Source organism: Engraulis encrasicolus, chromosome 10 (assembly GCF_034702125.1).
Source record: "Engraulis encrasicolus isolate BLACKSEA-1 chromosome 10, IST_EnEncr_1.0, whole genome shotgun sequence".
Taxonomy (NCBI): Eukaryota; Metazoa; Chordata; class Actinopteri; order Clupeiformes; family Engraulidae; genus Engraulis; species Engraulis encrasicolus.
The window spans coordinates 21,668,136-21,694,808 of record NC_085866.1 but is presented as its reverse complement, the minus strand read 5'-3'; the positions used below and the strand labels follow the sequence as shown (position 1 = coordinate 21,694,808).

At 43.6% G+C, this 26,673-nt stretch overlaps 1 protein-coding gene across 1 annotated transcript; it reads left to right on the top strand.

Annotated features, from left to right (window-relative positions):
- Positions 1 to 5,980: 5,980 nt before the first annotated feature.
- On the top strand, positions 5,981 to 25,619 carry LOC134457415 (delta-type opioid receptor-like). Its single transcript, XM_063209430.1, has 6 exons — positions 5,981 to 5,990; positions 9,031 to 9,115; positions 12,555 to 12,643; positions 13,414 to 13,680; positions 23,686 to 23,954; positions 25,293 to 25,619. The coding sequence occupies exons 2-6, from the start codon at positions 9,048 to 9,050 to the stop codon at positions 25,617 to 25,619; spliced, it is 1,020 nt and encodes a 339-aa protein (XP_063065500.1). The 5' UTR covers positions 5,981 to 5,990; positions 9,031 to 9,047.
- Positions 25,620 to 26,673: the final 1,054 nt, after the last annotated feature.

Here is a 26,673-nt window from a genome sequence, read left to right as displayed (position 1 = left end):
CACACACACACACACACACACACACACACACACACACACACGGGTGCTCTCTGTAATAAGGGATGCAATGTGGCCTATTAATGTCTGTCTGTCTGTCTCCTTGCCTGCCTGCCTGACTGACTGACTGGCTACCTATCTATCTGATTCCCTCTGTCTGTCTGCCTGCTTGTGTGTCTCTGCCTATCTATATGTCTGTATGCCTGTCTGACTATCTCACACTCACACACAATGCATGTACAGTATCCATATTAAGGGAAAAATATGTGTCACAAGTCCCACAATTGTCCATCTATGAGGTCAGCCTGCTAAATCACACTACACTAGGCTATGTTACCAACAAAGACTTGCATCCCGAACATTTCATTACAAACAAATGTGTCACTATGAAGGCAAGATACATTTATTGTACGTACGTTTGTTATGCATTTCATAGAAAGAGGCAGTTTGAAGCGCTTCACAACGCTAGAGCTAAAACTTGAGATCAGTCCTATGGTACAGGAGAAGAGAATAGTGGTCTGGGGTGCGATGTGGGGTGGGGGGGATGTAGACTTGCAACTGGAGCATGTCACTACAAACAAATGTGTCTCAATCAAGACAAGGCAAATGTATTGTTGGTTTATTATGCATTTCATAGTAAACTAGTAAACAGTTTGAAGTGCTTCACAAAAACAGAAGCGTACCAGCCATACCAACTTTAGTAGACAACACTAGTACTAAACCTCAAGCGCGGTCCAACAGAAGAAGAGAATAGTGGTGTGGTCTGCGATAGGGGGTGGGATGGGATGTGGATGCGCTCCATTAATCTCTGTGTGGAGATGCTGCTCTGTGAGCTGCGTGCGTTGCCTTGTAAACACCCCTTGGCTTTACCGTAAAAGTCAGCAATAAATATTCCTCCGCTGCCTGCTACCTGCTGCTACTCCTGGGTCCTGCACACACACACCCCCCCTCTCTCTCTTCACACCTTATGCTAGACCTTCTGCCCTTCTGTTCTGTTTCTTTTCTCGTGTGTGTGTGTGTGTGTGTGTGTGTGTGTGTGTGTGTGTGTGTGTGTGTGTTTGTGTGTGTGTGTATGTGTGTTTGTGTGTTTGTGTGTTTTTGGTGGTGGTCGAGTACTTACATAGGCCTATGTGTGCATGCATGTCTGAGTTTCTCTATTGTTTTCATACTTTCTGTTTTTGTCTCTCTCTCTAACATTCTCCATCACTATGTGTGTGTGTGTCTGTGTGTGTGTGCGTGTGTATGCACACATCTGTGTGTGCATGCATGTGAGTGTGTGCGCACATCTGTGTACTGTGTGTGCTGTATGTGTGCATGTGTGTGTACTGTATGTGTGCATGTGTGTGTACTGTATGTGTGCTTGTGTGTACTGTATGTCTGCACTGTATGTGTGCATGTGTGTGTACTGCATGTGTGCTTGTGTGTACTGTATGTGTGCATGTGTGTGTGCTGTATGTGTGCATGTGTGTGTACTGTATGTGTGCATGTGTGTGTACTGTATGTCTGCACTGTATGTGTGCATGTGTGTGTGCTGTATGTGTGCATGTGTGTGTACTGTATGTGTGCATGTGTGTGTACTGTATGTGTGCTTGTGTGTGTGTACTATATGTGTGCATGTGTGTGTACTGTATGTCTGCACTGTATGTGTGCATCAGTGGTGGACAGTAACGAAGTAAATGTAATTCGTTACTGTACTTAAGTAACATTTTCATACTTTCATACTTTACTCAAGTATTTTTATTTGGTAAGACTTTATACTTTTACTTCACTACATTTCAAAGCGAAATTTAGTACTTTCACTTCGTTACATTTACAGAAACACTCGTTCCTTTTTTATTTAATTTAAGGCGACACAAGGCAGGTGAATTAATTCACTTTTAATGCCCTGATCAAATGAAATCTGAGATTTCACGCTTGTGTGAAGAAAGTGAAACTGAATCCGATTGGCAGACTCAGAGATTCGCCATTGTGATTGGTTGTAATGTGTCACGTGACAACAAGCTTTACTGTACAGAATTAGATTTAGAAGGAAAATGAGCAGAGCAAGACCACTGATGTGTCCACTGTTGTGACTTGCGAGACGAATTGAAATAAGAAGAAACGATACTTTCTAGTAACACGCGGAAAGCACAGCAAAACAATAAAGCAGGCGACAATAACGTTGTTAGAGTGTAGGCATATTAGGCGGCATATTAGCGCATTCGTTGTGTGAGGGGGGAGAGGTTTAGCTCGCAGGCTGCACTCGCCTGACAAGACGAAATTTGTCAGATAGACTTCGCGTTTGAACTGAATAATCAGCGAATTGATACTTAATGTAGGCCCTACTGCTTATTTGACTTGCTGTGCTATATCTGTGTAATGGCTTACAATAGAGTCACATAATTGCCGCTTTTGTAGCGTGTTGGTTTCTTGAGTCAAGTAGGCCTACACATGATGCCTAAACATGCTGCTTATTCCAAACCATCCAGGCACACAACTCCGTGATAGCATTCTTTCCCCTCAATACATTGCAGTATTTTCTGAAGTAGTTGGGGATATCAATTACTTGTCTAATAGAAAAAAAATATTTGCTTCAACGTTATGGATAAGAGGCTTGTGTAAAGGGTTTGTATCTTTACATGAGCATTGCCATGCCCACCTGTTGCAAAGTGAGGCTACATGTATCCTTGCAACATTTATCCTTAAGTCAGGTCAGTAGGCTACAGTGGATATGAAATGCACTGGCAATACCACCAAAGTGAGGTTGTAAAAAACAACAGTAACAAAGTTTTTAAAAAAAGGAAAAAAGTGGACTTTGGCTAAATATTGGCCCAGTGATGTGCACAGGCACAAAAGGCTTTTTCATGATCAGACAGATAAGTGTTCCAATTAAGTTGTATCAAGTAGGCTATTGCAAATCATTGGCATCTAGCAAATAGAGACCATTACAAGTATATGAAGATGTTCCTATCTTTAAAGGTAGCTTAGTCGCAAGACGTCTGTTTGTTCATACATAGGCCTAAGCCAACCTTAACATAACCAAACACTACATAATAATAATAATAAGAAGAAGAAGAGGTCTACCGAAACCATAATTATAACAAAAAATAAACATAAAGTACTTTATTGGCTACTACTCTAACTCCTTGCTGTCACAAAAAAGTAGGCCTATACTGGACTGTAGGCCTACGGCTGGGGGGTATTATTGTAGTTGTTCTAATAGGCATATAATCAATTTCAGCCTAATCATTCTTAATATTAATGGCCCTTTCATGTGTTCTTTTGGGCATGTATTAAATGTTTAGAGAGGTGAAAAGGAACTTCTGATGCTACAACATCCATGGACTTACTCCACAGTGTTTCTGAGGCCTGTTATGGCCTAGTTCTAACATGTTGGTAGCCTATAGCCTATGCAAATCAGAGGATATTTAATTAGATATGACCAAACTAGGCCTACAACACTTAAATATTAAAATTGCACCAAAGGCTTCATTTTTAAGTTTTTACTTTTTACTTTTAGTACTTAAGTATTTTTGACGGCAAATACTTTTGTACTTCTACTCAAGTAAAAAAGTGAGGTGAATACTTTCACTTTTACTTGAGTAGTTTTCAATGCAAGGTAACTGTACTTTTACTCAAGTACATAACTGGTGTACTTCGTCCACCACTGGTGTGCATGTGTGTGTGTGCTGCATGTGTGGGTGCGTATATGTACACAGTAAATTCTGCAGTGTTCAGTTAACACTTAGAGAGTTGATTTGACATCATTTGGACTCAAATGAACTCTCTAAGTGTTGAATTAACACCGCAACATTTACTGTGTAGGCCTACTGTATGTGTGTACTGTGTGCATGTGTGTGTATTGTATGTGTGTACTGTACTGTACGTGTGCATGTGTGTGTATGTGTGTCATTCTCTCCTGTGTCACCATCCCGATGCCAACACTGTGTTCAGGTTTATTCATTTCCAGACGCCCGTCAGAGCCGGTGGTGAAAGGATGAGACATATGTCTCCACTCTGCAGAGTGCTGAGAAGGGGAATAAAGCCATCATCGACTGTCTGGCCAAGAAATCTACACGCCCCTGGTCAGGGCCGGATTAAGATGGCCTGGGGCCCCTAGGCTACAGGCCGTTGTGGGGCCCCACGGAGAACAAATTTCGTGCCAAATTTACATAGACAGTGTCATAATTACAAGATAGGAATTAAGGATAACATGTCTGCTGACAGTACTCAGCACCACAGAGTAGGCCTACAATCTTGTCACAATTCTGCAATTTTTCACTTTTGGCCAATCAGGGCCCCCCCTGGCAGGTGGGGGCCCCTAGGCTGCAGCCATATAGCCTGTGTGCATTAATACGGCCCTGCCCCTGGTGGCAGCAACAGTAATTCATTGCCAGAGGTGTCTAGGTGCAGTCCGTGGCTTCTTTCCATTCTCCTCACCTCCCGTCCTCAACCTGTGCTTATGTGGCCCTGCGCTTTGCTGACGCCTCCTCGGCCTCCGTGGAGAAAACAATAACGTTTCCCCACTAGACAGCCTATGGGGCACCTAAGTCACGCCCTCTACTTCCTGCTTCATGGGGCAGGGGAAGTCAAAAAATAATTACTGGGCTTGAAAATGAGTGTTTTTTTGACACCAATCCAAACCTTGGACCTCCACCTATGCACCACAAATCCAAAAATCACAAATTTTCAAGCCCGGTAATCATTTTTTGACTCCCTCTGTCCCATGAACCAGGAAGTAGAGGGCGTGACTTAGTCAGCCTATAGCCACAACTTCAGGGGGACTTTTCCTCATTCAACTTCCCGATTGCAAATGAGAAAATGACCTTTGAATTGCGCTTTTGCAAGATATTGAATTAAACTTCTGTCGTCAATGACGTCTTGTGACGTCATCACAAGGCCACAAGCACAAGGGAGGACGGGAGTTTGGATAATGGAAAGAGCCCCACATGGCTTGCGAGTGACTGCCTAAAAGACTGACTAGCCACTGCAGAGTCAAAAGGCAGGTGTAACCAGGGCTGGACTGGCCATCTGGCATTCCGTGCATTTCCTGGTGGGCCCGCACTTCGGGTGGGTATTGGCAAAGGGTTCACGATTCGATGCGCATCACGATACACATGCCAAGATGTGATTCTATCACGATGCATTGCGATTCATGTACTACTGTGATGCATTGCGATATTTACTTCAGTAAATGTGTAAAATACAGCTTATTTGTCAGTTGCTGTGTAGCTTTCATAAGACAGTTCATTCTATTTAAGCATTTTATCATCTGGGAGAGAGCTTACATCACAACAGAAATATTACCTACTCTCTACTGAACAAAATCAACCTGTGGCAAATAGAATTTTATTGTTATCAAATAATCAATTGTCATGAATCCATGCAGTATATTGAGAAAATAAGTATCACGATACCTTGTCATGAATCGATGCATTGTATCGTGAAAGTAAGTATTGCGATGCATCGATATGACGATTATTTTGCACACCCCTAGCCCGCACCCTCGTGGGCCCCTATTTTCAGAAATGTAAAGAAAATTTGTGAATCAGTTCTGCAACGCTTATTATGAGGGGCCCCTTTAAACCAAAAGTGCCCGGGCCCTATTTCTCACCCAGCCTAGCCCTGGGTTTAACTGAGTAGAATTCTTTGGGTAACACTTTACCTGACACCAGTGTCATACTTATGACAAGACAGTGTCATAACAATGTCGTAACACAGTCATGCACGTGTCATAGACATTATGTCAATGTCATAAATATCCTTAAGTGGCATTTGGTTATGGTAAAGACAACCCAAACAATGTCAACTTTTCATGACTATAAATACAAGTTTATGACACTGACATAATGTTTATGACTGTGTCATGACACTGTTTTGACACTCTTATGACAACGTTATGTCAGGCGTATGATGCCACTGAAATAAAGTGTTAAATAAAGTTGTTTTTCCATAGATTGTTTGTAGTACAATCCCATTTCGTGCTGACGAAAGACAACCTTTAAGCCCACTCCGTGACCAACATTCTTTTCTGGACCCTACCCCATTTCAATGTGGGTTTAGAATGGCTAGGCATGATGGTATTTTGATTTACCAAAGACTTAAGGATCCCAAAACCCACTCTCTCAGCCCCACTGACATCACCACCTATACGGCAGCGGCTATGGACTTACAGTGGAAAGAATGAGAAGTGTACCAATACGAAACCATAGAAATGGGAAGCATGACAGTTCACATGTCTGTTCAGGGTCTGATAAACACACACACACACACGCATACAGTGCATGCACACAGGCACAGACACAGACTCGCCACACAGAAAACTCAAACATACTAATCTTTCTCTCTGTCTCTCTCTGTCTGTGTGTGTCTCTCTCTCTCTCTCTCTCTCTCTCTCTCTCTCTCTCTCTCTCTCTCTCTCTCTCTCTCTCTCTCTCTCACACACACACACACACACACACACACACACACACACACACACACACACACACACACACACACACACACACACACACACGTATTGTAGCTTTTTTCAATTCACTCTGCATGGCAAAAAACACTCCCATCGCACCACTTGAGTTGATATTAAAGCAACAGTTCATCTGTGACTAGAGTGCAAGCAGTCGGTCACGTCACAACCCTGCTGCTCTTCTCTTCTCTCCTCTGCTCTGCTCTGTTCTGCACTGCGGGTACTTAAATATCAGTCTCTCCATTTAACGGCTGTGTTAAAACCGAACTGAGCTCCTGGCTGCTGAGGGCAGGGCAGGGCAGCAGATATGCTTTACTGCCTGGCAGGCCACTGGAGGCGGAGCAGCCGGGGCACAAGCTGTTAGTCGTTAGTCAGACTTCACTGCGGTATATAATATAGCATTAGCTTTGTTTGTTTGTTTTGTTTGTATCAAGCCTCATACACACAATACACTGCTGGACAAATATACAAACCACAGACATACGTAGGCCTATACAACAATTCTCCACCTGTAATACACAACACTATGTGACAGAAATATAAATGAAAACACAACAAGACATACAACAGAAATATGGTGTTGCGCATACAGTATCTGTGTTGTGTGTGTTGTTGTCTTGTGCTTGGGTGCTGTATTGTGTACATTGATGTATTGTGTATTTTATGTTGTTTTTGTGTTGAAAATATGTGTGTATTGTTGTACTGTGTTGTAATAATATGCATATTTCTGTTGTATGTCTTGTTGTGTTTTCATTTATATTTCTGTCACATAGTGTTGTGTATTACAGGTGGAGTATTGTTGTATAGGCCTACGTATGTCTGTGGTTTGTATATTTGTCCAGCAGTATGTTGTGTGTATGAGGCTTGATATTTGAATTGTGTCATGTGTAGCTGTGTTGTAAAATCACAGTTGTTTGCTGTGTCATGTTTATATGTTGTGTATTTGTGCTGTCCTGTATACGTATGTGTGCTGTAATACATTGTGTTGGGTACGAACCTTGAGTTGGGTATTTTAGTGTTCCGTTCGTTGTTTCTGTTGTGTTGTAATGTACCACATCAGACAGTAGGGTGGGACAGTGGGACGTGAATTCATCCATCAAGCATTGCCCTTGAGAAAAGTGCTCTGTCACAAACATACATTTAAATAAAGACAAACAAACCAATAGGTGCACATACACACACACACACACACTAAACGTAATGTCTACATATTACCATGCATAAACACACACACACACTGACACAGCGTAAACAGAAATGGATGTAAACACACACTCATACACACACACACACACACACACACACACACACACACACACACACACACACACACACACACACACACACACACACACACACACACACACACACACACACACAGAGTGAGACCTTGAAAGAGACACAAGGTTATTGTGGCAAACAATGAAGCATACACAGTCATGTACACATGTGAATCACATTTGCATGCACACACATGTAAGTATATACATGTAAAGTCATCAGCATAATCCCTGATGCGCGCACACACACACACACACACACACACACACACACACACACACACACACACACACACACACACACACACACACACACACACACAAACGCTTGCGCCGCGTGCACACACACACACACACACACAAATGGATATGACCACTTTGTACACAATCATCTACAAACCCACAGCTCAATTACTTGAAACTAAGCCAAGTGGATAAATGGCAATCGTTTAAGGTTTGGAAGCTACACACGAATCTAGACTTGATTTTTTTTATCTGTTGCTATTTGTTATGTTTTTTTTTCTATAAAAAAAAACATTTCTTTCTTGACAGCACATTTCTAATGAAAAAGGGAGCACAGGCAAGAGAATAAAGATAGCCTGCTATGGCCATAGGCATACGGCACTATGTCAGCAAGTACAGAGGCTCAGATGACAAATTAGCCATAAAACAGTACACACCTCATTTGTATTCAGTGTATACTCCACACAGTTTAACCTTGTCTCCAGGAATACACTACAACGCGTGGACGCGAGCGAGTGGGGTGGGCGACTGTCTCAGAGAGAGAGAGAGAGAGAGAGAGAGAGAGAGAAAGAGAGAAAGAGAGAGAGAGAGATGTCGTCGGGCTCTGTCTTGGGGCAATGAAGACATCTAGGATTGCTCCCCCTCCTCGCGTAATAAAATCATGCAGTCTGCCGAGAGGGTTCTTCAGGTGCAGGGCACGTGTCCATCCTCCCAATACTTCACCAATGACAGTTTTTACTTGTCTGACGATAGAGATGGACATGGGCAATTTCTGTTCAAAACAACTTAATCTTAATCTGGTCATCTTCGACTTTTTGCGTTTTTGAAGAGACCAGTTTAAATCTTTAAAAGAGAATGCACTATGGGCACGTAGACTATCAGTAATTGCTTTTGAGGAATTGTTTCCCTCATGCTATTTTTAGGCTCGTAGTTGCGTATTAGTCGGCTTTGTTTTACTGCACGCAATCAACATGGATTATTTCGATTCGAGCCCAAGTTTGTACAACGAATCATATACCAACTTGACCGACTTCGACGATGTTGGAGTTCTACCTACCGGAGTTAAGATCACCATAGCAATGGTGTACATGGTAGTTTGCATCGTTGGTCTCCTCGGCAATAGTTTGGTGATGTACGTGATCATAAGGTAAGCTTCTCTTATGGGCAAATTAGAAAACACGCCCCGCAGGCTGGCAAGCTGAACTCTCTTATTGACAATTTGCAATTTCTGACTAGACATTACTAGATATCATCATTAATGTGGCCACAGGACAGGATAAAGTGTCTCCATTTGTCTCCACTAATACGCTGCCACCGGGGAGTTAAAAGCGCGTGCCACCATAAATGACGCACAGCACGTGTAGAAATTCCATTTAAGACAACAAAAATACACAGTACATTTTGCAGTGGTAACTCCTCTATATTTTAATTGGTCATACTTTCTAATTGTTGAATACACTTTGCAAAATGTGCTTCGAAAAAATGGCACCTGTAATTAACATATCCTGTATAATATGCATACTGTATATTTGAAAATGTTCCATTAAGAAAATAATTCATTTGGAGATGCCCATCACACCTTTACTTGTCTTTAATGCATGCATGTGCTAAGTCTTAAGACGTGGCATCATTAAAGGATAACTTCTGCCAATTCTGACATGCAGTTGTAATGCTCACACTACCCTGGACTTGTCAGTACCTGAGATTTTTTTCCCAGCCTTTTCCGAGATCCTGGTCATTGTAATTGAGTCAGAGTATTGTTTACATTTTTAAAAAAGATCTTGCATTATTCTCAATAACATCCAACAGCCATAACTTTTGGGATAATATTTGGAGTTGGTCTATGTTTTCTTTTTTTTTTTAAATGTACAAACAAAGTCTACCCCCATTAGAATAGCTCAGATCTCAGAAAGGGCTGAGCTGAAAAATGTAGCATCACCGGGTACTGACAAGTCAAGGGTAGTGTGAGCAATACGACAGAGTATTGAAATTGGCAGAAGTGCTCCTTTAAGTACATGACAGGTCTTTTACTGCAAGCAGTAGTCTACAGCTTAGCTTTTTCGCAATACTGCCATTGCACTGCCATTGCACTGCCATTGCACTGCATCCCTTAGCATTTCTTTGTGGATTTATGGAGAGTGTGACATTTCCCTTGATTTCTCTGCAACTCCACTCCCAGGCCCATACCCTAGCCTGGACCGGGGGGGAAACAGGGCCCGGGCACTTTTGGCTTAAAGGTGCCCCTTATAATTAGCGGCACAGAACTGACTCACACCCTTGTGGGCCCCCATTTTCAGAAATGTAAAAGAGAATAGGGGCCCACGAGGGTGTGGGGCCCACCAGGAAATACCCGCTATGCTAGATGGCCAGTCCAGTCCTGCGAAATTCTGCTGACGCCCATTAGAAGCTCTGTGGAGACTGTGCCAAGTCCAGCAGCACAGTTACCAGATGCAAATGAAGGCTTTTGTACACCTCCTGTGGCAAACCAGCCTGACAGCCTGTCATAGAGGCTAGACTAGCCTACAGCCCCCGTCCACACGCCTGTGGGTGCATTGGGGTGTGTGTGTGTGTGTGTGTGTGTGTGTGTGTGTGTGTGTGTGTGTGTGTGTGTGTGTGTGTGTGTGTGTGTGTGTGTGTGTGTGTGTGTGTGTGTGTGTGCATGTGTCCTGCGCGCAAGTGTGTGTGTGCGTTCGTGCGTGCGTGCATTCGTGCGTGTGTGCGTGTGTGCGACGCGTGTGTGTGTGCGACGCGTGTGTGACAGACACAGAGCGTGTGTGTGTGTGTGTTTGTGTGTGTGTTTGAGAGGGAGAAAGAGAGAGAGAGACTCTGTGTGTGTGTGTGCGCGCGTTTGTGTATGTGCATGTGTGTGCGTGTTTGTGTGTGTGTGTGTGTGTGTGTTGTGTGTGTGTGTGTGTGTGTGTGTGTGTGTGTTGTGTGTGTGTGTGTGTGCATGCACATTTAGGCCTATAATTACTTAAGAGGGCCATGCTGATTGGTTACTTGTTTGATATACGGTAATGCTCGGCTGAAATGACGGCTGCAATTATGTGTGGGTGGATGTGGAGAAAAATAGATGGAGGGTGTTGAACGTGTGTGTGTGTGTGTGTGTGTGTGTGTGTGTGTGTGTGTGTGTGTGTGTGTGTGTGTGTGTGTGTGTGTGTGTGTGTGTGAGAGAGAGAGAGAGACGGGGGGCGAATGAGAGAGAGAGAGAGAGAGAGAGAGAGAGAGAGAGAGAGAGAGAGAGAGAGAGAGAGAGAGCAGTCTGTGATCAGAGGGCATTTTTGGACCGGGAAAAAGTCTTAAGACTCCCGACACCCGGTCTGTGTTGTAAAAAGGCGACGGGCGCGGGGGCAAGAACATTACATGGAGCTATACGTCATACGCCTTCACAGCGCCCACAGATCATACACAGCACAAACTATTTCCCACATTTCATTTTTATCAGAGCTGTCAAGAGGCCCAAGTTACCCTGCAATAAATGAAATTGCATTACATTCCCTCCACAGACTTGCACACAGGCCCCGCAATAGTACCGGTAGTCTACACCTACTGTTATACTTACTGTGTGCAGTACCGACTCTATGCATTATGCATTTACATACTGTAAAAGGCAGTTATCTACAGTACAGTACATGTCTCCATACAAGTAGCTACACAGGTGCTCTAACACTTACATAGCCTACATCTTAAACCTGGAAAAATGGAAAGTTACCACCATCCACAGATTTTTCATCCATACATGGTAATTGGTAAATGGACTGCATTTATATAGCGTCTTTCCACTCCTTCGAGCACTCAAATCGCTTTAAAGCTTTTTTTAAAGCCCATTGGGAAACTCCAACTCCCATTGTCATTGTGACACAGCACTCCACAGCACACAAGTGAACACTGCACACAACAAAATTGCATTTATGCCTCATCCGTGCAAGGGGGCAGCCCTCAGTGGCGCCCCATGGGGAGCAGTGCGGTGGGACGGTACCATGCTCAGGTTACCTCAGTCATGGAGGAGGATGGGGGAGAGCACTGGTTGATTACTCCCCCCACCAACCTGGGGGGTCGGGAGTCAAACCGGCAACCTCTGGGATGCAAGTCTGACGCCCTAACCGCTCACCCATGACACCCATGACACCCATTGCATGCCTCAAATTCTTCCATATAGACTCACATTCACACACCAGTGGAATTGACTGCCACACAGGGTACCATCTTGCCACCAGGAGCAATTTTGGGGTCAAGTATCATGCTCAAGGGCACATCGATGGGGTCAGGCAGAGTGAGTCTCAAACCTGCAACCCTCTGGTTGCCGAGTAAAAGTATGCACATCCCACCTCGCTGTGGCCAGGTGCAGGACAAAGGCGTCTCTATCAACAGAGAGGACAGAAGTCCACACGCTGCAGCTCCGATCTGAAGATTTATGTAAGACATACAGCACAATGTTTCAACCCTTCAGGGTCTTCATCAGTGCTGTAACTGTATGTCTTATATAAATCTTTAAATCTGAGTTGCTGTGTGTGGACCTCTACTCTCTCTGTTGATATTGAAGGTTATGTCCACTAATCATAATATGATAACTGTGTCCCCAACAGGTACACCAAGATGAACACGGCCACCTACATCTACATCTTCAACTTGGCCCTGGCTGACTTCCTGGTGCTGACCACTCTGCCCTTCCAAGGTTTATTTATTTACTTATCTATGTATTTATTTATTGTATTGTATTGTATTGTATTGTGAATTTATTTATATTTTCACAATTATACAAACAGCAACCCAGATCCCACCCACCCAAGGGTACACATAACACATATAGTACATACAGTTGAAATGAAAATGGCAGACCAAGGTTTAGTTTTAATATTTTATTTTTATCATCATTATTTTTTGTCTTGTACCGTTACTGTTAAACAGGAGGCTGTTGAAAAGCAGCTAAAGCAGTCAGGCCTATTTAAAACGAGACTGACTGTTACTCTCTAAAACATTTCCTGTATGATTCATGTACACAGATGATGATGATGATGATGATGATGATGATGATGATGATGATGATCAGGATCGACAGCTTTGACTGGGCCCTGGACAAAGTCAAATGAAAGGGCCTCCCATCAATACATAGAATGTAGTGTGGACCCAATATGGACCCTCTCTCTCCCTCGGCCCGGGATAACTGACCCCTTGTGTGTGCCTGCCACACTTCATCCCTGGATATAAAAAAACATATCCATTTTATATCCATATCCAAAACTTTTTAAATGTTCCTTTTAATTCTTTCTTATGACAACTTTGGGGAAGCTAAGCTTCCCCTAGCCTATTGATAGCTCCTCCTATGGTGCCGACGTGCTACTGGACTCCCGGCCGTTCATCTAGAGCCTGTGTGATGATGACGATGATGATGATGATGATGATGATGATGATGATGATGATTGTTATTGTTGTTATTGTTATAAGGTGCGGACGTGCTGCTGGACTCGTGGCCGTTCGACCTGGGCCTGTGCAAGACGGTGATGGCCATCGACTACTACAACATGTTCACCAGCGTCTTCACGCTGACCGTCATGAGCGTGGACCGCTACATCGCCGTGTGCCACCCCGTGCGCTCGCTGGCCGTGCGCACCACCTCCAAGGCCAAGGTGGTGAACGTGGGCGTGTGGCTGCTGTCATCGGCCGTCGGGGTGCCCGTCATGGTCATGGGCAACCTGGAGGTGGAGCCCAGTGGTACGTGAAGTGATACTTTTTTTTTTTTCAAATTGCCTTTATTTGACAGGACAGTGAAGGTAGGGACGGGAAGTGAGTGGGGAGAGAGAGACAGGGAAAGGTCAGCAAAGGACCCGGACTGGGAATCGAATCCGGGTTGGCTGCACAGCAAGCGAGTGCCCTACCATTTGCGCCAGCGGTACGTACGTGATACGTTTTTGTGATGGATGGGGAGATTAAAGATTCTCAATAATATCAAGTCAAGTCAAGTCAAGTCGGCTTTATTGTCAATTTCTTTACATGCACTGGCCAGTTCAGGTCTTTCTTCTTCTTGCCCAGTAGCGGACATCCCTCACACCTCCCTCTCTCCTCCCTCTCTCCCTATTCCTGTCATCAAGTGCACTCAAACAATCAATCAATCAATCAATCAATCAATCAATCAATCAATCAATCAATCAATCAATCAATCAATCAATCAATCAATCAATCAACCAATCAGTGGGTTCAGCCACTGCACTGGTTGGCTACAGCTGGAGTTGGCTACTTTTTCGTCATCGATTGGCCAAATTGTGCACTGTTCTGCAATGGTGTTGCTACATGTCATACTTTTGAAATTGGCCCAGCCAGGTCCTTTTTCTCCACTGCTGTCAATGACAGATGCCCATCCATCTAGTGACAGGTGTCCCTCCCTCTTCCTCCATTTTTCTCAGGTATTGAGTCATGGTGGTTCTTGTTAGTATGAAGGCTTCTCTTCCTCTTTTAAAATGACACCCATCCCTCCTCCCTCTCTGTGTATCTCTTTGTCTCTCTCTCTCTCTCTGTCAGGTATTGAGTGCATATTGGTTCTCCCGAGGCCTTTTAGTGGAGCAGCTACAAGGCCAATATGGCAAGAATCGTGCAAATTATGATACAAGCATGAAATTTGGCAGGTATGTGCCAAAGACCCTTACAATCAAATCTACCCGATTTGCCACTTGAAATGGCGGCCATTTTCCAAGATGGCTGCCAAAAAATACCCCAAAAGTTGATTTATTGCAAAGAATTGACATATAAAATTCTGATACAAGCATGAAATTCAACACGTTTGTGCTCAAGACCAGCATAAATAAACGTACCTGATTTGCCGCTTGAAATGGCGGCCATTTTCCAAGATGGCCACCAAAGAAAACCTCAGAAATTGATTTTTTGCACAGAAATGACAAAACAAATTGTGATACAGGCATGAAATTCGACATGTTTGTACACAAGACCAATGAAATTAAATCCACCTGATTTTCCACTCGAAATGGCGGCCATTTTCCTAGATGGCCGCCAAAAAGACCCCAGAAATTGATTTATTTCACCAAATTGACCAAGCAAATTATGATACACACATGAAATTTGGCATATATGTGATCAAGACCAATACAATCAAATCCACCTGATTTGCCACTTGAAATGGCGGCCATTTTCCAAGATGGCCGCCAAACAGACCCCAGAAATTGGTTTATTGCACCAAATCGACCAAGCAAATTATGATACACACATGAAATTCGGCATATATGTGATCAAGACCAATACAATCAAATCCACCTGATTTGCCACTTGAAATGGTGGCCATTTTTCAAGATGGCCACCAAACAGACCCCAGAAATTGATTTATTGCTCCAAATTGACCAAGCAAATTATGATACACACATGAAATTCAGCATATATGTGATCAAGACCAATACAATCAAATCCACCTGATTTGCTACTTGAAATGGTGGCCATTTTCCAAGATGGCGTCTGTTGTATAGAATTGCAAATGTGGTCTAAATTGTTCATTATCCTTAATTCAGATGATGAGGTGATACAGAGTGTCCTCCAATGACAAATAAGCCCTTATAATAGGCCTAAAATGTTGATAACATTCCAATAACGCCAGTTATGCACCCCCACCCCCCAACAAAAAATGACTGCTAATGACATGCTAATAATGCAATGACAATGTGGTAATAATATGCTAATTCATGGTTTTATCGATGTTGCTCTTACATAATGTGGCGATGTTGCTCTAACGTGGCGGTAGCATGGTAATAGCTAATAATGCCAGTTCTTGATGCCGAGGGAGGGTGGTGCGTGATGATGCTACTAGAAAAATCCAAAATAATTAAAATGTGAAGAAAGCTTCATCAGCAGCATCAACATAGCTACATCCTGATGAGAAACAACAGCCTAAGTGAACAATCACATAGAATCCCAGATTCATGAACACAACAACACTGGTTTATTCATCAGTGCAGTTTTACCCAATGGCCTAATGGAATAACTTATGAGGACTTATACTTGATACTGTTTTATGGACATTTATACAGTTATAACCCCTTTGCAAAGACCCTATATTAGACCCGTATTGTCTTCAAAATTGCAGTGATCTTTATCTTGAAGTCTTTATCTGTTACTTAAGGCTCTCTTTAATGTCTTAGCAATGCTGTTATGATGTAGTTGAGTCTTTCCAGCAAAGTGTGACTGTCTTTTTGAGGAGGTTAGTTAGGAGTCTATGGCTGAATCTCATTTCACCCCCTTGAGGGCTGTGTATACTCTCTTTGCCGCCTGTCGCACAGAGGTCAACGCAGACCGTTTTGATCTGGTCTGCGCTGTGAGAGGATTCAAACTGCCTTCAATACAAGGAGTAAACTATACATGTCTGTTGCCTTGTAGCTACACAGCTACACAGACTCAACGACAATGGAAATGAAACATGCAATAAACGTCAACCTTTTTTTTTTTGATTGCACTATCCACCGCGGTAGTTTGGAATAAGGAAGTGGGTCATTGTCGAGAACAGGTCGCACAAAGCAGAATGAACTATGGAAACACTACTGTCCCGATATAACTTCAGCATCGTAACTTGCAAGTGCACATGTTGTCTTTGGTTCGTGTAAATAAATGAAACAAACCAATCTCAGCGGCTCTTGCTGCCGTTAACCGCGTAGCTGTCTGCGGGCAGTCACATTTTCAGGTGCACACCAAGTGGTAAAAATAACTGTGAGCCCTACGCCTTTCCCCTTACCCTCCGTTTTGCACGTTCATAGGCGTAGGGCTGTCCGAATTCACGTTAAGACAGAGGGGTAGGGGTAAGGGGCACCGTTGTCCTTTTTTAAAAATTGTTGTCCGAGTGATTACAAGTAATATTGTTGGTTTAATCATCGAGGCTGTTTTTTGAATGCTATGGGTGTCATGCCGGGATTGTTGAAGGGTGTCTTAATTCGTAGGGGTTGCGTTTCAAGGTTTGAAGGGACGAGGGGCAAGGGGAAGGCATAGGGTTGTTCAAACTTCACAGTGTGCAAAATGAGTGTTGTACAAATGACAGTGCACAGTTTAACTTTAGAAGGAATTCAATGACAGACAGTGCATCTAGGCATTTGTGTCCAATATTCATTTTCTATTGGTTACTGCTTCTCAATGGGGGCTCTACAGCCCCCCAGGGGGTATTGGGGAGTCCTGGGGGGTGTTGAGAAGGATAAAGCTGAGAGGAGGTAGTACTCGCAATGCATTCAGGGAAATCTGTCAAAGCCCTCCGTCCATGGAGTGAGGTGTTGGAAAATCTCCGCGCGGAGGGGATGAAAGCCCTTCGCTGAACCCCTACCCATCTGTCTGAACGTGAATCGGGATGCCACTACGCTTACACGTGGACGCGCAAAACGGAGGCAAAGGGGATCGGCGTAGGGCTAAGGGGTGTAATGGGATTCACCCCTAGTTGTCAATTGTCTATTCTATTATTTGATAATAAGGGGGGGGGGGAGTTGGGAGGCTTGTTATGAGGTCAAGGGGGCATTTGTTCACAAAAGGTTGAGAACCACAGCTATAGCTATTCTAGCCCCCCAATAGTGTATAGTGCTTTTATCAACTTCTTCTCTGTGTAGGATAATGCCCCCTGAAATACACTAACACCTCCTGCCATATTACCGTAAATTTCCAAGTGGCAAGCAAGTCAGGAAGATTTGATTATATTGCTCTATAGCACAAACAAACAAAATTAGAAGCTTTTAGCGTAATTTTCTTGCTGGATTCCACGCTAAATTCAATCTTTTTGGAGCCCATATTGTGAAATGGCTACCATTTCAAGTGGTAAATCAGGTAAATTTTATTGTATTGTTTGTTAGCACATTTACACAACATTTCATACTTGTATAATAACTTAAGTTACTTGGTCAACTGTGTGCAAAATTCAATATCTATGGTATGGTAATCTACGGTATTTTTGGCCACCATTTCAAGAGGCAAATCCGGTGGATTTGATTACATTGATCTTGTGCACATTTATGTCGAACTTCATGCCTACATCGTAATTTGATTGATCAATTGTGTGCAATAAATCAATTTCTGAGATCTTGGCGGCCATCTTGGAAAATGGCCGCAATTTCAAGTGGCAAATCAGGTAGCTTTAATTACATTGGTCTTGAGCTCATGCTTGTCGAATTTCATGCTTGTATCACAATTTGCTAAGCCAATTCTATGTAATTCATAAATTACTGATGTATTTTTGGCGGCCATCTTGGAAAATGGCCGCCATTTAAAGTGGCAAATCAGGTGGATTTGACTTATACTTGATACTGTCTTATGGACATTTATACAGTTATAACCCCTTTGCAAAGACCCTATATTAGACCCGTATTGTCTTCAAAATTGCAGTGATCTTTATCTTGAAGTCTTTATCTGTTACTTAAGGCTCTCTTTAATGTCTTAGCAATGCTGTTATGATGTAGTTGAGTCTTTCCAGCAAAGTGTGACTGTCTTTTTGAGGAGGTTAGTTAGGAGTCTATGGCTGAATCTCATTTCACCCCCTTGAGGGCTGTGTATACTCTCTTTGCCGCCTGTCGCACAGAGGTCAACGCAGACCGTTTTGATCTGGTCTGCGCTGTGAGAGGATTCAAACTGCCTTCAATACAAGGAGTAAACTATACATGTCTGTTGCCTTGTAGCTACACAGCTACACAGCTACACAGACTCAACGACAATGGAAATGAAACATGTAATAAACGTCAACCTTTTTTTTTTTTGATTGCACTAGCCACCGCGGTAGTTTGGAACAAAGAAGTGGGTCATTGTCGAGAACAGGTCGCACAAAGCAGAATGAACTATGGAAACACTACTGTCCCGATATAACTTCAGCATCGTAACTTGCAAGTGCACATGTTGTCTTTGGTTCGTGTAAATAAATGAAACAAACCAATCTCAGCGGCTCTTGCTGCCGTTAACCGCGTAGCTGTCTGCGGGCAGTCACATTTTCAGGTGCACACCAAGTGACGGCAGAGGTGGTAAAAATAACTGTGAGCCCTACGCCTTTCCCCTTACCCTCCGTTTTGCACGTTCATAGGCGTAGGGCTGTCCGAATTCACGTTAAGACAGAGGGGTAGGGGTAAAGGGGCACCGTTGTCCTTTTTTAAAATTTGTTGTCCGAGTGATTACAAGTAATATTGTTGGTTTAACCATCGAGAGGCTGTTTTTTGAATGCTATGGGTGTCATGTCGGGATTGTTGAAGGGGTGTCTCAATTCGTAGGGGTTGCGTTTCAAGGTTTGAAGGGACGAGGGGCAAGGGGAAGGCATAGGGTTGTTCAAACTTCACAGTGTGCAAAATGAGTGTTGTACAAATGACAGTGCACAGTTTAACTTTAGAAGGAATTCAATGACAGACAGTGCATCTAGGCATTTTGTGTCCAATATTCATTTTCTATTGGTTACTGCTTCTCAATGGGGGCTCTACAGCCCCCCAGGGGGTATTGGGGAGTCCTGGGGGGTGTTGAGAAGGATAAAGCTGAGAGGAGGTAGTACTCGCAATGCATTCAGGGAAATCTGTCAAAGCCCTCCGTCCATGGAGTGAGGTGTTGGAAAATCTCCGCGCGGAGGGGATGAAAGCCCTTCGCTGAACCCCTACCCATCTGTCTGAACGTGAATCGGGATGCCACTACGCTTACACGTGGACGCGCAAAACGGAGGCAAAGGGGATCGGCGTAGGGCTAAGGGGTGTAATGGGATTCACCCCTAGTTGTCAATTGTCTATTCTATTATTTGATAATAAGGGGGGGGGGGAGTTGGGAGGCTTGTTATGAGGTCAAGGGGGCATTTGTTCACAAAAGGTTGAGAACCACTGCTATAGCTATTCTAGCCCCCAATAGTGTATAGTGCTTTTATCAACTTCTTCTCTGTGTAGGATAATGCCCCCTGAAATACACTAACACCTCCTGCCATATTACCGTAAATTTCCAAGTGGCAAGCAAGTCAGGTAGATTTGATTATATTGCTCTATAGCACAAACAAACAAAACAAAATTAGAAGCTTTTAGCGTAATTTTCTTGCTGGATTCCACGCTAAATTCAATCTTTTTGGAGCCCATATTGTGAAATGGCTACCATTTCAAGTGGTAAATCAGGTACATTTTATTGTATTGTTTGTTAGCACATTTACACAACATTTCATACTTGTATAATAACTTAAGTTACTTGGTCAACTGTGTGCAAAATTCAATATCTATGGTATGGTAATCTACGGTATTTTTGGCCACCATTTCAAGAGGCAAATCCGGTGGATTTGATTACATTGATCTTGTGCACATTTATGTCGAACTTCATGCCTACATCGTAATTTGATTGATCAATTGTGTGCAATAAATCAATTTCTGAGATCTTGGCGGCCATCTTGGAAAATGGCCGCAATTTCAAGTGGCAAATCAGGTAGCTTTAATTACATTGGTCTTGAGCTCATGCATGTCGAATTTCATGCTTGTATCACAATTTGCTAAGCCAATTCTATGCAATTCATCAATTACTGAGGTATTTTTGGCGACCATCTTGGAAAATGGCCACCATTTAAAGTGGCAAATCAGGTGGATTTGACTTATACTTGATACTGTCTTATGGACATTTATACAGTTATAACCCCTTTGCAAAGACCCTATATTAGACCCGTATTGTCTTCAAAATTGCAGTGATCTTTATCTTGAAGTCTTTATCTGTTACTTAAGGCTCTCTTTAATGTCTTAGCAATGCTGTTATGATGTAGTTGAGTCTTTCCAGCAAAGTGTGACTGTCTTTTTGAGGAGGTTAGTTAGGAGTCTATGGCTGAATCTCATTTCACCCCCTTGAGGGCTGTGTATACTCTCTTTGCCGCCTGTCGCACAGAGGTCAACGCAGACCGTTTTGATCTGGTCTGCGCTGTGAGAGGATTCAAACTGCCTTCAATACAAGGAGTAAACTATACATGTCTGTTGCCTTGTAGCTACACAGACTCAACGACAATGGAAATGAAACATGCAATAAATGTCAACCTTTTTTTTTTGATTGCACTATCCACCGCGTAGTTTGGAACAAGGAAGTGGGTCATTGTCGAGAACAGGTCGCACAAAGCAGAATGAACTATGGAAACACTACTGTCCCGATATAACTTCAGCATCGTAACTTGCAAGTGCACATGTTGTCTTTGGTTCGTGTAAATAAATGAAACAAACCAATCTCAGCGGCTCTTGCTGCCGTTAACCGCGTAGCTGTCTGCGGGCAGTCACATTTTCAGGTGCACACCAAGTGACGGCAGAGGTGGTAAAAATAACTGTGAGCCCTACGCCTTTCCCCTTACCCTCCGTTTTGCACGTTCATAGGCGTAGGGCTGTCCGAATTCACGTTAAGACAGAGGGGTAGGGGTAAGGGGCACCGTTGTCCTTTTTTAAAATTGTTGTCCGAGTGATTACAAGTAATATTGTTGGTTTAACCATCGAGAGGCTGTTTTTTGAATGCTATGGGTTGTCATGTCGGGATTGTTGAAGGGGTGTCTCAATTCGTAGGGGTTGCGTTTCAAGGTTTGAAGGGACGAGGGGCAAGGGGAAGGCATAGGGTTGTTCAAACTTCACAGTGTGCAAAATGAGTGTTGTACAAATGACAGTGCACAGTTTAACTTTAGAAGGAATTCAATGACAGACAGTGCATCTAGGCATTTGTGTCCAAAATTCATTTTCTATTGGTTACTGCTTCTCAATGGGGGCTCTACAGCCCCCCAGGGGGTATTGAGAAGGATAAAGCTGAGAGGAGGTAGTACGTGCAATGCATTCAGGTAAATCTGTCGAAGCCCTCCGTCCGTGGAGTGAGGTGTTGGAAAATCTCCGCACGGAGGGGGTGAAAGCCCTTCGCTGAACCCCTACCCATCTGTCTGAACGTGAATCGGGATGCCACTACGCTTACACGTGGACGCGCAAAACGGAGGCAAAGGGGATCGGCGTAGGGCTAAGGGGTGTAATGGGATTCACCCCTAGTTGTCAATTGTCTATTCTATTATTTGATAATAAGGGGGGGGGGGAGTTGGGAGGCTTGTTATGAGGTCAAGGGGGCATTTGTTCACAAAAGGTTGAGAACCACTGCTATAGCTATTCTAGCCCCCAATAGTGTATAGTGCTTTTATCAACTTCTTCTCTTTGTAGGATAATGCCCCCTGAAATACACTAACACCTCCTGCCATATTACCGTTAAAATTTCCAAGTGGCAAAGCAAGTCAGGAAGATTTGATTATATTGCTCTATAGCACAAACAAACAAAATTAGAAGCTTTTAGCGTAATTTTCTTGCTGGATTCCACGCTAAATTCAATCTTTTTGGAGCCCATATTGTGAAATGGCTACCATTTCAAGTGGTAAATCAGGTAAATTTTATTGTATTGTTTGTTAGCACATTTACACAACATTTCATACTTATATAATAACTTAAGTTACTTGGTCAACTGTGTGCAAAATTCAATATCTATGGTATGGTAATCTACGGTATTTTTGGCCACCATTTCAAGAGGCAAATCCGGTGGATTTGATTACATTGAACTTGTGCACATTTATGTCGAACTTCATGCCTACATCGTAATTTGATTGATCAATTGTGTGCAATAAAATCAATTTCTGAGATCTTGGCGGCCATCTTGGAAAAATGGCCGCAATTTCAAGTGCAAATCAGGTAGCTTTAATTACATTGGTCTTGAGCTCATGCATGTCGAATTTCATGCTTGTATCATAATTTGCTAAGCCAATTCTATGCAATTCATCAATTACTGAGGTATTTTTGGCGGCCATATTGGAAAATGGCCACCATTTAAAGTGGCAAATCAGGTGGATTTGATTTAATTGGTCTTGAGCACATACATGTTGAATGTCATGCTTGTATTATGGTTTGCTTTGTCAATTCTGTGCAATAAATCAATTTCTGAGATCTTCTTTGGCGGCCATCTTGGAAAATGGCCACCATTTTAAGTGGCAAATCAGGTAGATTTAATTGTGTTGGTCCTGAGCACATACATGTTCAATATCATGCATGTATCATAATTTTATATGTCAATTCTATGCAATAAATCAATTTTTGGGGTATTTTTTGGCGGCCATCTTGGAAAATGGCCGCCATTTCATGTGGCAAATCGGGTAGATTTGATTGTATTGATCTTAAGCACATACCTGCCGAATTTCACGCTTGTATCATAATTTGCACGATTTTTCCTGTAGCCGCTCCACTATTTTGAGTACTGGGGGCCAATGTTCCATGATGTGCATGTTTCTTTTTTAGGACAGACACCTATCCATCCCTCATCTGTCTCTGTCTCTGTCTCTGTCTCTGTCTCTCTCTCTGTCTCTCTCTCTCTCAGGTATCGAGTGCATGGTGGTTCTCCCGCAGCCTCATGAGTACTGGGGCCCGGTGTTTGGCATGTGTGTACCTTTTAAAATGACAGACATTCATTGTTCCCTTCTCCCCCCCCTCTCTCTCTCCCTATCCCCCTCTCTCCCTATCCCCCTCTCTCTCTCTCTCTCTCTCTCTCTCTCTCTCTCTCTCTCTCTCTCTCTCTCTCTCTCTCTCAGGTATCGAGTGCATGGTGGTTCTCCCGCGGCCTTGTGAGTACTGGGGCCCAGTGTTTGGCATGTGTGTACCTTTTAAAATGACAGACATCTATTGCTCCCTTCTCCCCCCCCCTCTCTCTCCCTATCCCTCTCTCTCTCTCTCTCTCTCTCTCTCTCTCTCTCTCTCTCTCTCTCTCTCTCTCTCTCAGGTATCGAGTGCATGGTGGTTCTCCCGCGTCCTCGTGAGTACTGGGGCCCGGTGTTTGGCGTGTGTGTGTTCCTGTTCTCCTTCCTGATCCCCGTGGCCATCATCAGCGTCTGCTACGGCCTGATGCTGCGGCGGCTCCACAGCGTGCGTCTACTGTCGGGCTCGCGGGACAAGGATCGCTACCTGCGCCGCATCAGCCGCATGGTGCTGGCCGTGGTGCTGGCCTTCGTGGTGTGCTGGGCCCCTGTGCAGGTGCTGGCCCTGGTGCAGGTGAAGCATATTATTATTATGTCAATATAATATAATATAATATAATATAATATAATATAATATAATATAATATAATATAATATAATACAATACAATATAATAACAGCCACATGGTGCTGGCCGTGGTGTTGGCCTTCTGTCCAGGTGCTGGCCTTGGTGCAGGTGAAGTATATTATTATTATATCAATACAATATAATATAATGCAGTGGTTCTTAAAGACCAACATGGTATCCATGCACTTCTTGATCTGGCCGGAATATATTATATTAGGCAGTGTGGCCGGCATAGTGTCTATGCACTTCTGCATTGCACCAGAATATTATATTAAATTATATTATATTATATTATATTATATTATATTATATTATATTATATTATATTATGTAAGGGTTAACGTTCGGCGAGAAGGTCGCTACCGTGGAATAGCAGCACGACAGAGAGAATCTTTAGACCCCGACGCGGAGCGGAGGGGTCTTGTTCTCTCTGAAGTGCTGCTATTCCACAAAGCGACCGACTCGCCGAAAGTTAACCCGCTTATTATATGGACATACTTAAATGATTCACACATGCGGGGACATTTCTTTAGACCTATTTAATGTTAAGATTATTGCTGCGCAAAACAAAACAGTGCCGTTGTGGAACACCGCTAGGCAACAGCTAGGTAGGCTAGCCAGGACAACAGGTGTTGTCTATCACAGCAGCTGATTAGAGTGACAAAAGACCGGACCCCCTACGGAGTGATATGAAACATTCGCTTTAGCCACTGACTTGTATACAAGCCAGTGGCTTTAGCAGTGAACGTCTTGTTGCCATTGACAGCGGTAGCCAGGACAACGGGTGCTGTCTATCACAGCAGCTGATTAGAGTCTTGTTGAAAAGTCGCTTTAGCAGTGAAAAGTCTTGTTGCCATTGACAGCGGTCTGTTATAGACCAACCCGTCCGTTATCGAAAAATAACAGACGTCCGAACGTTGGGGAGCCCCGTTGAAATGAATGGAGCATTCGACAGATGACGTCACAACCATATAATAAATTATATTATCACTGCATGTCCAGTCGCTTGATGGTGTGGACCTGGGCGGTAGTGAGGCCAGCATGGTGTCCATGCACCTTTGCATCGCGCTGGAATATATTATTTATTATTACATTACCGGTATATTACTAACTTTTATTATTATTACATTACATATTACAATATGTGCAATGTTGTGTGTAATGTCCTTGTGTCTTGAACTGTATGTGTGTATGCTTGACACCTTAATTTCCCTCGGGATGGATACTTTACTGTATTCTACTCTACTCTACTGTACTCTGCTCTATATCATATTGTGTTCTCAGGCGCTGGGTGGTGTGGACCTGGGCGGTAGCGAGACCAGCATGGTGTCCATGCACTTCTGCATCGCGCTGGGCTACGCCAACAGCAGCCTCAACCCGCTGCTCTACGCTTTCCTGGACGAGAACTTCAAGCGCTGCTTCCGGGCGTCCTGCCCGCATGGACCCGGCGGCGGGAACTGGGTGGACGGACTGGACGGGCCGGACGGGAGGAGGAAGTCATCCAGGAGGAGCAAGTGGATGGACGTGCCGGACGAGCCCGAGAACAACGGGGCGGCTCCCCGTCACCACGGGGGGATGGAGATGGTGGAGGGACATTTCAGACAGCAGTGAGAAGAACCTGTTGCCTTCTTCTTGAATGGACAAGAATGATTAGCAGGAGAACAATGGGGGTTCCTCACCTCAAGGTTAGTCACAGTGGCACGGGAATTATGGAGGAACCTTTTAGACAGCAGTGAGAACCTGTTTCCTTCTTATTGAATGAACAAGAATGATTAAAAGAAGAACAATGGGGGTTCCTCATCAAGGTTAGTCACAGTGGCATGGATGTAGTGGAGGAACCTTTTCAGACAGCATGGAGAACCTGTTACCTTCTTACTGAAACACAAATGAATGAGGAACAGGAGAACAATGAGGGTTCCTCATCAATGTTTGTCACAATGGCACGGAGATGGTGGGGGGACTTTCAAACGGCATTGTGGACCAGTGAGCAGTGAGAGCATACATATTGTACCTTCAGAGACACTGTCAACCTGAATCTCTGCTCTAACTTTAACACAAAAGGAAGAGCAGAGCAATGGGGTTTCTTGTCACAGAGTAATGGAGGTTGTACTGTATGTAGTGACATTTCAGACAGCAGTGAGAACATATAGTACATAATGTAATTTTAGCTTGCCATACTATAACATCAAATTAATAGCTTGGGGTCACACCATAAGCAAACCAGAAGGATGTGGGCTGAAGAAGAATGGTTGGTGTTCAATCTGTTTAATTTAACATAATAGGCCAGCACAGCCCTCTTGTCACCATGCTAAAGCTCCAATGACTTGCTACACAGACAGAAAAACATTTGTGTTGCGAGGACATGTTGTGATTGGAGGGCAGATCCCTGACCAAGCACCGATTACTCTGTCTCCTCTGGTTCCATGGCCATACCACCACCAGATAACCTCTCCCACCCCCAAGTTATTTCTGCCATCAGGGCCACTGACAGCTTTGGCTGGGCCCAGGACAAAGTCATCTGAGAAGCCCCCCCCCGCAAAAACAAAATGTTAATGTAATGAGGACTCAATTTTGGGCCTCTCCATCTTACTGGACCTGGGACAGCTGACCCCTTTGTCCAACCTTGTCGGCGTCCCTGCCTGCCAGTAAGGTTTTAATGGGCCTC

Excerpts from the sequence above, each read along its gene's own strand:
- LOC134457415 (XM_063209430.1), top strand. The coding sequence starts at position 9,048 with ATGGTGTACATGGTAGTTTGCATCGTTGGTCTCCTCGGCAATAGTTTG. Across the intron at positions 12,644-13,413 it reads GACCACTCTGCCCTTCCAAG|GTGCGGACGTGCTGCTGGAC; the intron begins GTTTATTTATTT and ends TATTGTTATAAG. Across the intron at positions 23,955-25,292 it reads AGGTGCTGGCCCTGGTGCAG|GCGCTGGGTGGTGTGGACCT; the intron begins GTGAAGCATATT and ends TTGTGTTCTCAG.